The sequence below is a fragment of the Aegilops tauschii genome, chromosome 3 (genome assembly GCF_002575655.3).
Source record: "Aegilops tauschii subsp. strangulata cultivar AL8/78 chromosome 3, Aet v6.0, whole genome shotgun sequence".
NCBI lineage: Eukaryota > Viridiplantae > Streptophyta > Magnoliopsida > Poales > Poaceae > Aegilops > Aegilops tauschii.
The window spans coordinates 9679744-9693194 of NC_053037.3; the positions used below are offsets into that span (position 1 = coordinate 9679744).

At 45.0% G+C, this 13451-nt stretch overlaps 1 protein-coding gene across 1 annotated transcript; it reads right to left on the minus strand.

The window, feature by feature from the left end:
- Positions 1 to 12570: 12570 nt before the first annotated feature.
- On the minus strand, positions 12571 to 12891 carry LOC141042598 (cytochrome P450 89A9-like). Its single transcript, XM_073511440.1, has one exon. It carries the CDS (start codon positions 12889 to 12891, stop codon positions 12571 to 12573), a length of 321 nt encoding a protein of 106 aa, XP_073367541.1.
- Between the last annotated feature and the right edge of the window lie 560 nt (positions 12892 to 13451).

Consider the following 13451-nt stretch of genomic DNA (forward strand, 5'->3'; position numbering starts at 1 on the left):
TAAAAAAAAACTCAATCCTGTGCGCCATGGCTTCGCCGACGCCGCCGCCGGCGAAGAAACCCTCGCAACTCCACCCAACCACCATGACCGACCTCGACGACGACACCCTGCGCGAGATCTTCCTCCGCTTCCCCTCTCTCCCGAGCCTCGTACATGCCGCCCTCAGCTGCCGCGCCTTCCTCGACGCCGTCCGTTCGTCCCCCGCTTTCCGCCGCCAGTTCCGCGCGCTCCACCCGGCCCCGCTCCTGGGCCTCTTCCTCGGCATCCAAGACACCGTCACTCCTACCTTCGTGCCTCTTCTCCGCCGCTCCGATCCGGACACCGCGGCCGCCGTCCGCGGCGCCGATTTCTTCCTCACTCGCCTCCCCGTCTCCGAGGAGGACAAGGAGGATGCCGGCCCCGTCCCCGAAGATGACAAGGCGGATGCCGTCTCCGTCCCCGTCCCCAACCGCGAAGACGACGGCGTCTCTGTTCCCGTCCCTGTCCCCCAAGACGAGGATGCCGACTCCGTCCCTGTCCCCGTCTCTGAAGACGACGACGACGAGGATGCTGTCTCTGTCTCCGAAGACGACGACGACAAGGAAGCCGTCTTCGAGTGGTCAATCGGCGCCTGCCGTGACGGATTCGTTGTTCTCGACAACTGGAGCACCCGGCAGGTGGCCGTCTACAACCCGCTCAGGCGGGCCATGGACCTCTTTCCCCTGCCGCCCCACGGGGACGACTGCGAGGGCTTGCATTTTGATTACCACATTCTCGCCGAAGAAGAAGACAGCCGGTCGTCGTACCGTGTCGTCTGCGTATGGCATGGCGAACGCGGGGCGCGTGCCAACGTCTTATCATCGGACACCAAGACGTGGCAAGTCTTCCCATGGGCAAACATCGACGGGCTCTGGCCTCAGCGTGGTAAGCTGGTGAATGGTCACATCTATTGGACCGTTGGAATGCCAACAGATGCCCGTGTGCTCAACACCGCTACGATGCAATTCTTTCGGATGGATATGCCGCCGAGCAGCAGAGTTAATGAAATGTTGACGGCCGGCGAGACCAAGGATGGAAGGCTTTGTGTGGTCTTCGCACCTAATGTACAACTGAATTCCAAATCCGCGCTCGTTGTTTGGACATGGAGAGCCGATGATGACAATGGTGTCGAGAGATGGATGCAGGACAAGTCGCTTCCGTTGCAGGAGATCCTTGGGATTGTTCGGTGTGATTTCAGAGATGATGTTAAAAGAATTGAAGTGAGTGTCAAGGCGATCATCGATGGCTTTGTGTACTTGTCTGCTTATTGTGGGAGGTGGCAGCATCATCATTCAACTCGCTGGCTACTATCCTTCTCCATGGAAACAGCGGAGCTGAACAACCTTGGTCGTATCATTCATGGGGCTTCCTATCCCTACATCATGCCATGGCCTCGTTCTCTGGTACACAGCAAGGTGAGCCCTTGACTCAAGGTTCCTTGACTAGGAGGGTGAGATTTAATTACAAATTTACCATTAAGTTATGAACCTTTTGTTGTCTTGCTATAGTAATTCAATTTACTCATCTAAAGAATAAGACAACATGGTGAGGTGCTGTTGATAATTGCCAATCATTTGCAAACCTTTGAGCATAGTAAGTTACTAACAACCATACTCCTGCTCTCTCCATATTGGAAATGCATATAAGATGCTTCCAAAGTCTCTACAAGAACAAAAGAAGTAATTTACCAAAGATTCCCCCTCAAAGAATAGCTAGAAATATCTTATTATAATATAACAATGTTAGTATATCCAAATAGGTAAAATAACTTCATCCCTCCTTTTTTCCCTGATCATTAGTCTTATTTCAGATCTTCAAGAAAACAGACTATTTTTAATGTTGGGCCAACCATTCTCTAACAGTTATTATAAATTGACCATGGTGTAGTTGGAAAGCCAAATATGATGTTCTTTATATTTTTTTTATTTTCTTGGTTGCATCGTTTCGTAAAAAGATATGGGAATCTTCAGCGCCTTAGAAATTCTAATGTTATCTCCTGCCACTTCTTCTTTCTAGATAAAAACTTTCACATACATTCAATTTGGTGAGGCTGAGAACAGACCTTAAATAGATTTTGAGCTATATCTCCTATATTTTTGTTAGCTGTATCTGATACTACTATCTTTAATTTGTCATCTCTGTGAGTAAAATCACTACTCTGCCACTCATACCAAGCTTCAAAGAATTACCGTGTTCAGTGTTTTGCAAATCAAGATGAAGCTTCCCTCCTGCAGAAGTATTTTTAGAAGAATTTATCTTTTATGGCCTAACCATATATCTTGACATGATGGTGCATTCGTGAACCAGAGCATAGGCTTAATGTTTTGTGGCATTTAGGGGCTGTTTGGATTGATGCACTCATACGCCAGACCAAAAAGTTGGCATTGACCCAGCCCTTTTGTACTCATTTGGATGGATACAAATATTTTGCTGCGCCCAAGCCCTCCACAGCATGCTAGTTCAATCCTCTGCCAACTTTTTGGCGATCCGTGGGTGGTGAAAACATTCGCCAATTATTTGTCTAGCCCATGGTTGGCAGGGGTGGTGTTGTTTCGAACCAAACAACCCCTTATTATCTTTAAGTAGTGGCAAGCAGTAAGATTTATACTCCCTTCGTCCCATAATGTAGGACGTTTTTTGACACCGCGTTAGTGTCGAAAAACGTCTTACATTATGAGACGGAGGGAGCACATTGTAAATGGGGAACTAGCTTATTTCATGGAGTTTATTATCTTCAAATGAGTATTTTGTGGCGATCATAAGTTCTCTTGTTCATTATGTATACACATTGAAATATATGAGACATCACATAGCCTGTTGTCCTATGTAGAACATGGTCAGTAGTGTAATTATTTATTTTCCTCAGGTGCATGCCATTTGAATTACTAGAAAGGTTTGTAGTGTAATTAGAAAGGTTCGTAGTGTAATTGTTAAGAGGCATATTGGTCCCAGCAATATATCACTAACGCCCTCTGTACTAGTATACAACTGAGCTAGATGAAATTAGCAATATATTGGTCTCAAGTGTGCGTGATTAGGAATCCATCTTTGTGATGCAACCTGGAGCAGTTCAAGATTGAGCAGGCAGGGTGAGATTCTCTGATATGCTCATATGCATGCCAGAAGTCAGTAAAAGTCCATGTTTTTCTGGTTTCGCAAAACCATCTTATCCTGCACAGCTGATTGTGTTGATATCTCTTTTACAGCCAACCAGCTTATCCAGTTAAAGGCTATGTGAGCTACGTTCAAATATCATGGAAGTGATATATATTAAGCCGAGTCATTGGATTCCTCGAGGCAAGAGCATCTCCAGCAAATCCCTTCTTTCTTCGATGTAGGATTTTTGCTGGGCTTTCCATCCCAACGCACGACATCTTGTTAGAATAATCCCAGCAAAAATCGTACCGGTAGTTCAAACACTTCAGAATTACAAAGTTTCAAGACAGCAAGCACATGTTGGAGAGCCAGTTTGTGGCTAGTAGTGGCCTAATGGGATGCTTAAATGCAGACACCATTCATATGTCAATATTACTGTAATAGTTTTGTCTACACTTTCATACATGTCAGTTATGTTGTCTACTGTAACTTATTTTGTACTGCTAATTGTTACAAGCGTAATAAGCAATTAAATGCCAAAATAAGGGTAATTGTATCATCACCTTCGCAACTTGTATCAAGGACATATATGCTTTTCATCATCAGCGACTGTGATTTGCTAGATCCTCAAAAATTATTTTCAAAATCTTTGCAAACAGTGGCGCTAAAAAGTTTCACGGCTACAAGGAAGGAGCATTAGCACATTTCCTTGTTGTGTTGCTAGTAGTGGGCTAGTGTGATGTTTGCATGTGGACACCATTCAGATATCATTTTATCAGGGCTGTCAGAACACCCTTCGTGAAAAAAGAAAGGGGATGAGAAGTAGTTAAACACATGCACTTGAATAGTGATGTCCAAGGGGAAGTAGCAAGGACAACAAGGAAATGTCCACAATGTGGTTCGTGTGTGCTAAACGTATGTTTCCTGTTGCCATCCATTCATAATGTAACATCTTCTACTCCGATCAGCATCAAAGCTAAATCCCCATCTTTCTTCACTATGGATATGCAAGAGAGTCCAGGGCTAAGCAATACACTATAGTGTGAGCAATGACATGGAGTAGTAACATGTGGACTGGCACTCTACTTTGCTCACTAGTATATGTAGCACTAGTAACCTTTGTGTGGAGCTATGTAGCTCCCAACCTCCCACTACACATTGATGAGAGTATTAGTTGTCGTATTGATTTCATTCAAGTTAGTGTATTATTAAATAGTGTATATACTCCCCTGATGATAGTAGTAGGTGTGGTATTGATGAGAGTAAGTATGCAATGCAACAAGAATATAAATGGATGTGTGCATTCCTATGGTGATGGCGCTGACTCTTCAAAGGAGTATTTCTGACCACATGTCCATGTCCGTCTTCTTTTCGACTCCGGTGAATCCGTTCACATCGGGAACAAGGCCGTTTTCTTCTTCTTTTGAACTATCATGGTTCACACAGGAAAGTTTTATTGACATGGTGGCTTAAGAATGGTCAGGAAAACTAGCGCGGACACTAATGTTGGGAGGTGGCAGCTTAAAATTCGTCACCTCAGACAATTTCTTCTGCATGGAAACAGCGATGCTGAACAACCTTGGTCGAATTCTTCATGGTTCGTGCCATCCCTACATCATGCCTTGGCCTCGTTCTTTGGTTGGTACACAGCACAGCAAGGTGAGCACTCAAAACTGACTCAAGGTTGCTTGACTAGGGAGGATTTAACTACTAAGCTCCTTTATCTGTAAGTTATGAACTTTTTGTTGTCTTGCTATGGTAATTTGGTTTACTCATCTAAAGAATAAGTCAATATGGTGAGGTGCTGTTGAGAATTGTTAATCATCAAACCTTTGGGCATACTAACAACCATACTCCTGCTCTCTGCATATTGGAAATGCGTACAAGATACTTTCAAATTTTCTTGAAGAAACAAAAGAAGTAATTTACCACAGATTTTGTTAGAGTTGTGTCGAATATTGTGTACAAGGAAGGTTACAGTTGGACTCTGAGTAGTATTGTGTTTAGATAGGATATGGAGTCGTGTCCTAGTAGGACACTTATATCTTAGGGCTCTCATACATAGCGACCTCCCCTACTAGCCACGTTGAAGGGACATATCGCACAACCTATCCGACGGGCACATTAGGGACTCAAGATCCGAATCTAGGCTTGGATGCTGCCGCCGCCGACAGCCTCTCCAGGATAACCCGCTATAGCACGCCTTGCCACCCACATGGCCGAACCGAACCACCAACACCCGATGCGTTGTTGCTCGTCGGGGTGCTAACCCGAACTCTTGTTGCCGTTCCGCCGAGCACCACACGAGCTCAATGCCTCTGCCTAGCAAGGCCGCCCCCTGTCAGCCACCCACGAACAAGAGGGAATAGGACCCCGCCGCCAACCACCATGAGGGTCTTTGCACAGGTGTCTCCAGCCGGCGACGGTGGCAAAGAGAGGGAGCAGAGGTGAGGGAGGAAGGAGTCGGCGCCGCCGCCCAAGTCACCCGCGGGGAAGACGCACATGCTAGGGTTGGGGTTTTTTACAGCAGACTTTGCTTTTGTTCCCGAGAGTTGATCCAGCAGTGAAGAGTTAATTGCATAAAATCACCACATTTCAGGCTTCTTCTGCAGAAAACCACCTGGTCCCTAATCATTTGCAAAACTCACCGCGCATTCAGTAATTTTTTTGCAAAAAAACATGATTTAGCCCGTTTAATCACTTTCTGACAAGTGGGGCCGGAATGTAAGGAGCTGATTTGGCAACAAATTGACATATACCTCCTTGGATCTTAAAAAAAAGCAACAGCAAAAACTTTACACACACACCCCTGGATCTCAAATAGAAAAGCAATCAACCCCTCCTCCGCGCACGCAGACCCCACCACCTGGAGTTCGTCCTGACCTCGACCAGGACAGGAGCTCGGTCCCTCGTCATCGACGGTGAGGTGAGCGCGCGGCCGGTGACCAGGAGCTCGGTGATGAGGTGCGTGCGCGGGACTGGCCAGCCAAGGCCGACCCCTGCGCCACCTGGGTCGGAGTCGCCTGGGCGTGCGCACGCGGGACTAGCAGGCTGCGGACCCCCTTTGCTCGTCGTCCGGCCACGTGGCCGGCGCCGACATGGGGAGACGGCCATGGTGTCCCAGGCGACCAGGAGCGGGCGATGTCGACGCACGCCGGAGGCTCAGGCCTGCACCTGGAGTTCGTCCCTGACTTCCACCCTCCTTGTCGTGGACCAATGGAGCAGAGGAGACGGCGGTGGTGCGCACCTATGCATGGCGGGTAGCATGTTGGAGAGCGGTGGGGGCTGCGGGCCGCCGCGGAATCCGTCGCCGTGAACATGGTCGTGGTTGGTCCGACCGTGGCTGGCAGCGGCTGGGCTAGGCTAGGCAGGGGCGAGGTGCGCGTCATTCCAGAGGAGAAGGAAAGAAAAGGGAGGAGAAGGAGATGGTACAAGGGGCAGCGGTGGTCGCCGGCTCTTCATTGAACCTGCCGTGGCCGCCGAGCTCTTCACCAAAGCCACCGGGACGTCGGAGCCGAGCAAGGGGCTGGACATGCAGGTGGCGGATCCGACGCGTGCTCGCTCCGCCGTGGTCCTGCCATCTCCCGGAAGCAGCGCAAGTGCGGCTGCTGCTCGCGGCCTTGAAGGCCAGCGGCGCGACCAGGCCCTGTCGTGGTATCCACAAGGGGAGGGCCTGATTGCGTTTTTCCTTTAGATGTAGGGGTATGTGTGTTTTAATATGTTGCCAAATCAGCTCCTTACATCCCGGCCCCACTTGTCAGAAAGTGATTAAACGGGCTAAATCACCTGATCAGTGTTTTTTGCAAAAAGTTTACTGAATGCGTGGTGATTTTTGCAAATGATTAGGGACCAGGTGGTTTTTTTGCAGAAGAAGCCCAAAATGTGGTGGTTTTATGCAATTAACTCAGTAGTGAAGGAATGAAAAAGGGCAGTTAATAATCATGAAAGTGTTCAGAGGAACCTCATGATGGCCAATGGTTTTATGGGTTTATCTAGCTTATGCAGGCTCGTTGTAAGATGTAGAAGGTAAGAATATTAAGCTGGCATGGAATTTCAACACGGGATAATTGATTTTCTTAATTATGCACTGATGTGAAGTGTGCTAATGTGAAGCAACTTGACAGAAGTACATGCTTCCAATGCAAAATTTTAGCAAATCCAATTAGCTAGATAACCAGCCTGTTATCTGTTCTAGTATTCTTGCTTCCACACATTCCAAATCCATTAAGTAAATTTCTTGCATCCAAATGGATGAATTTTATACATGTTGGTCACTCTGATGTGGGAAGGATATAGAGGATACTATTCCAAAGTCATGCATCCAGATTGGCTTTCTCTGCGTGCAAATGTCGCCAACTGCACCAGATTATTGAGTTGAAGATTTGCTTCCCGTCGCCCTTTGACAATAGAGTTACCACTGTTGTGCTGTGCAAGGTAGAATAGCAGCAAGAACAAGTATATTTCCATGATGTGTTTCACATGTTCTAAACGTATGTTTCCCGATGCCATCCATTCATACTCTACCATAGTTTACTCTGATCAACATTAAGGCTAAATCCACATCTTTCTTCACTATGGATTTGCAAGAGAGGCCGGTGCTAAGCAATATGGTGTAAGCAATGGGATGGGAAAATTATATGGAGTAAGTAACCTGTGGCGCTCTACTTTGCTCACTAGTATTTGTAGTACTAGTAACCTTCGCGAGGGGTAGTACTCACTGCGCAGCTCCCACTACACTTTGATGAGAGTCATGGATGTCGTATTGATTTCATTCGTCGAGTTGGTGTATTAATGAATAGTAATATATACTCCTTGACGACAGTAGTAGGTGTGGTATTGATGAGAGTAAGTATGCAATGCAACGAGAAAAGAAAATGATGCATGAATATAAGGATTGATATATTCATAAAAAGACCTGACCCTATTGTTATTCGTGCGGGCACATCAATTTCCATCATTCACTATAGATAGATCAAAAAATACATTTCATGCATGATGCATTATGTGCAGAGCGCGACCAATTATTTGTAGAAGGATTAGGAGGAAAAAATGCTAGTGTTCTTGAGTGTGGTTCTTTTTTTTTAATAATATATGTCGCACGGTGCTAGGAAACTGTAAGATTATCAGATTGCATGTTCTTATTTCTGATTGACCACATGTACATTTACAAAAGCGAAGATTCATAATAGGATTTGTTCAGATTTACATCGATACCATGTTTCCTTATCCAGCTCAACGAAGTCACTAATTCTTGACCACCCCACATCCCCCCCCCCCCCCCCCACCCCCCACATGCTCGCATACTTTTGTAGGTGTGTGTTTATTTACTGGTGCTTGAGTGGGGTACAAATATTTTCCTTGCCACTCGTTAGAGCCTCTTGGGATTGGCAGAGATTTAGAAATATGATAGGAGTTGACCTATATTCCGTTATTGCAAACACTTCTTAATTCTCCACTTCTAAAACGTTCCCTTCGTCTCCCAGCAAAAAAAAAGATCCCTTCGTAATCTAAATTTAAGACCTTTTTTAGACATGTTTGATTTCTTCTTCTTGTAAATTACATATATTTGTGGGTTCTTTACAGAAACAAAATTGAGTAGAGCTAATTATACTTTGGATTTACTTGATTAATTGCCATGATTGACTATTTATGATAGTCACTAAGTCTTTTGTATTTGATCTATGGCAGTGTCACTTCAACTTGCACACTAATCACTAACTACTGTAAGATGTGCAAATATCTTTTTTTTATTGTTGTGATGTAGATATTGACATACTTTGATGGCAAGGGGGACATAATAAAGCTATACACCACGAGAGAATCATTTTCATACAAAGTTGGTCACCAGCAACCACTCTACAAGCTATTACACTCTAGCTCTGCTACCAATGCAGACACCATTCATATCATCTTATCAAGGCTACCAGACACCCTTAGAGAAAAAGGGGATGAATGGAAAAGTTGCTAAACAGAATCACTCGAATAGTGATGTGCAAGGCAAAGCCGTGGTGACAACAAGGAAATTTCCACATTGTACTTCATATGTCCTAAACATATGTTTATCGATGCCATCCATTCATACTCCACCTTAGTTTATTCCATTTTACCGAGAAGGTCTACAGTTCGAATCCGTCAGGGAAGAGAGTATGCATCAAGTCATTTATCAACAAAGTTGATGAGTACGGTGGTCCCTATATCTCTGAGGGGGTATACCACATTATTTTCAAGTCAGCTTAAGTGATCAGTGTCAAATCTCAATCCCAAATTTTCTTCACTAGTCGTCTAACCCGTGCTGTAGCTCTGGTTATACTTGCATCGTAATTGTATATGTTAGCCTAGCAACCTGGAGCAGGCATGGTGAGAAACTGGGAATTAATCTCTGATATGCATGCCAAAAGAAAGTAAAAGTCCATGTTTTTCTGGTTTTACAAAACCATCTTATCCAGCGTGTGTTGATTGTGCTGATATCTGTTTTACAGCCAACCGGCTCAATTATCCAGTTGAAGGCTATGTGAGCTACGTCCAAAAACCATTTAATTGATATATGCTCATTAATCTGCATCATTGAGAGGCAAGAGTGCAGAGAAGAAACATTTGTATCCTTTGTACTGGCAACACAGTAGGTTCAAACTAAGCTACAGATCTTGACTGGGGAATATCTAATGAGCGGGGCGGCATGTTTTACAAGCCAGGGATAGGAATTTTTTCATTGAGTCTAAGCCAATGTTTTTTTCCTTTGAGATGTGAAGGATTGATTCCTATCCTACATAGGAATAGGAATCCATTCCTAAAAACCAAAGGGCTTCAAAGGAATTTTTTTTACAAAGTTTCTATCCTTTACAATTCCTACAATAGTCCTTTGAACCAAAGGAGTAAACTATCTTCAGTTAGAACTTGCTATACTGTCTTAAAACATCCATGGAGCTCTTTAGGTGCAGCTTTTATGATCTATCCGGGGAATGAAACACTGAACAATCACACTGTTTATGTACTGAAATAGTTGTTGTATTACAGAGATGCCATGCAGCAGTGCAGCACGCATGCACAAGAATTTGCTTTTCTGGAAACATCATAAGGGCATCAACAATGCTAACGCGCAAACCGGACATTGCAGCCGTCACGAAACGGCCAGGGGGGAGGGGGCCTATCCGCGGATACAGATGCGGGAGGCGGCCATCCAAAGCTACCCACATATATCCGGTTGCATTTCAAACAAAATTTAATGAAATTGATCAAATTTAATGCAAACTCAAACAAACCGAATGATATTCATTTAAGCTAGGATGACTTTTAAATAAAACTAGATTATATTTTGTCCGGTGAAATAAAAACCTTAAAAAACCTAATACGATACTACCACCCTATACTTGACGGTGACATCATAGGCCTCGCCAGCGGGTCCTTCGTCATCATCGCCGTTGTCGGAATCGGAGCCGTCGGGCTTCGAGCAGCGGAAGGGCGTGATGTCATGGCAGGGATTCCCGGCAGTCGCCTGGCGCTGCAGCTTATCCTCTTTGTTTGCTCCTGCATCCTACGCAGTATGGCCGTGGCCACCGACAACATGGACAGGGTGAGAAGGCGGCGTGCCTTGGAGGAGGCGGCAATGGAGGCGGACTCGCGAAGAGACCACTCCTGGCCATACTTGGCCATCTCCTCGTCGAGGCAGCGAATACGGTGCTTGCTGGTCTCCGCTGTTGTCTTGGAGCGGTCCAGGACCAGGCCGTCATAGCTCAGGGTCTACCGTGATGTGCGGCGGTGGGACGTCGGAGTCCACAAACTTTGAACTGCACACTGCGTTGCGCCTGTCCCGCCGACGCCGTTCCCTATCAGCATACTCCTCCGAACGATCCGCTTTCCGACAAATGTCGAAACTCGGGGTTTTTTTCCTTAAATTGTTCAACGAATTTTGCATGTATTTTTTTGGGTCTCAAAATATGAAGCAGTAAACATGATTTGCACGTAAAGCATTGCTTGTTCCATTGGTTAGTTCACGACGGACATCTAGCTGAGGCCGTGGGATCGAGTGAACGTATCTATTGCACCGGGCCGTTTTGTGTTACCGGTGCACCGGACACATTAATAGATTTTAAAATGTTTCAGAAAAATTGAAAAAACACTAACACACTGACATAACATCAGTGTGAAATTTCTTTCAAAATTCGAAACATTGCTTAAGATACAACAATAAAAAATTTAATATCAATTTGATAATGGGTCAAATCTAAAGCCCAACTAGTGTTATGTACTATTGAGTGTCAAATTTGTTATTTTGCATCTCGAGCTATGTTAACATACATTAATGTTATGTGAATATCATCATATCTTTTAGATATTTACAAACATTTGAAAATATGCTAAGAAAGTTCGGTGCACCGGTAGCACCGTATGGCCCACTGCATCAGATTCATCCTCGTGGGATCGAGTCGTACAGCTACACTCTTTCTGTTTTTGTTTTTAATAACCGCACAGTGCCCACCGCCTAGAGAGAGTAAAACACCAGACAGTACTGTGAGCCGGAGATTGATCACACAACCTCGGGGAAAGAGGTACTTAGAGAGCGAGCCGATTCGGCTCTCCGCAGTGGGCGAGGTTTTCCTGGCCTAGCAAGGCTAGCTGGCCCCTAAAAGCCAGGGTTTTTTTAGCGGTACCAAACGCTAGTCCTTGGCTAGCGAGGCTATAACCAATTTTGTGCAGGAACCAAACGCACCCTTAGTATCCATTTTCGCTGGAACGAAGCTTGCGTTGTGTCAAAATATGCCTCGGACACCTCTATTATCCTCTATGGAATTCAAATTCAAATATATTCAAAATATTTTGGCCCGTAGCCACATATCTCGGTGGGTAACGCAAGGGAAGTTTGCCAAGCGGTTTTCAAAATTCTCGCCCAAGATTTAAAACCCTGCATGGTAAGCAACCCAAGACTAAAGGAAAAACTGTCTTGCCAAATTTTAGTCGACTAATACTTGGTTATGTTTCGATCGATGCTATTCGGGAGATGTTTTGTAATTTTTTCTTTTCAGTTATTTTTTCTTTCTTACATGTTATGCCACTTGACTGATACTTTTCTTGAGGGAAACAATATAATTGACGGATACTCCTTCCGGTCTTTTACTTTGTATATTAGATTTGTGTCAAGTCAAACTTTACAAAGTTTGACTAAATTTATATTAAAAAGTACCAATATGTATCAAACTACATTTCATAATGTCGATTTGGCATTGTAAACGTTATACTTTTTTCTAAAAGTTTGGTCAAAGTAGAGATACTTTGATTTCAGACAAAACTTATATGCAGACAAAAAGGACCGGAGGAATACTTGGTTAAGTCAAGTCGATCAAGATCTCACGACATCCACACACAAAAAGATGCACGGTGCTGCATGCGTAATGACGGATGTGCAACTAAACATCTTTGCATAGTGCAGCCTTTAGTACTCTTGTTCTCAGTCAGGTAAACTTAAACAGCCGCTCTCTGTAGGAGGCGAACACAGAGCGGCTTCTTCATGACGACGGTGAACTGGGCCTCCTCAGAGACAACGTCCACGTCCTCCCCCTCCGCGGCCTGCCAATCGAACACACACACTAGGCTCGCCACCAAGTTCTCGAGGTGTATCGTGGCGATGCCTAGCCCCGCACAGATCCTTTGCCCGGCTCCGAATGGCATCATCTTGATCTCCTTGGTGCCGGTGATGTCAACCCCCATCCCGTCACCTCCCGTGAGGAACCTCTCCCGTAGGAACTCTCGTGGTCGGCCCCAAGTCTTCTCATCCATGGCCATGCCGGCCACCATGAAGTCCCCTGGGGATCACACACCCGCCGATCTCCATGTCCTCTGCGTGTTAGACTCCATATTGTATACGAATAGGTTTAGACCTGTCGTACATATATACCATGTAATTGTAACGATCCTTGTTATATATATATGAGATAGAGGTGCACCTGTATGTGCATGCTATTCATGTACCTCTCTGAAAGTCTAGCTTTGACATGGTATCAGGCATTCAATTGGAGTTTTCATGTTTAGTACTCGAGTAGGAAGCCTATTGATAAGAAAGCAAACGGTAGAAAAAGTATCAGTCCAAAACCGAAAAGGTACAGATGCATGTGCCAAAAGAGTTAAGCCAGTTTTCACTATGTGACGATGCTAACGTTCAGCAGCGCCATTCTCTTGATGTATATGTGGACATGACACGCGGTGTGTAATTCCAAATTTGCCAAAAAATGTGTTGAGGTTGCGATATTCTCCACCCCAATCAGACTGAACATTAAGTATCTTGTAACCAAGGAGACGCTCAACATGAGTTTCGAACTAAAGAAAAACATTGAACACATCTGCTT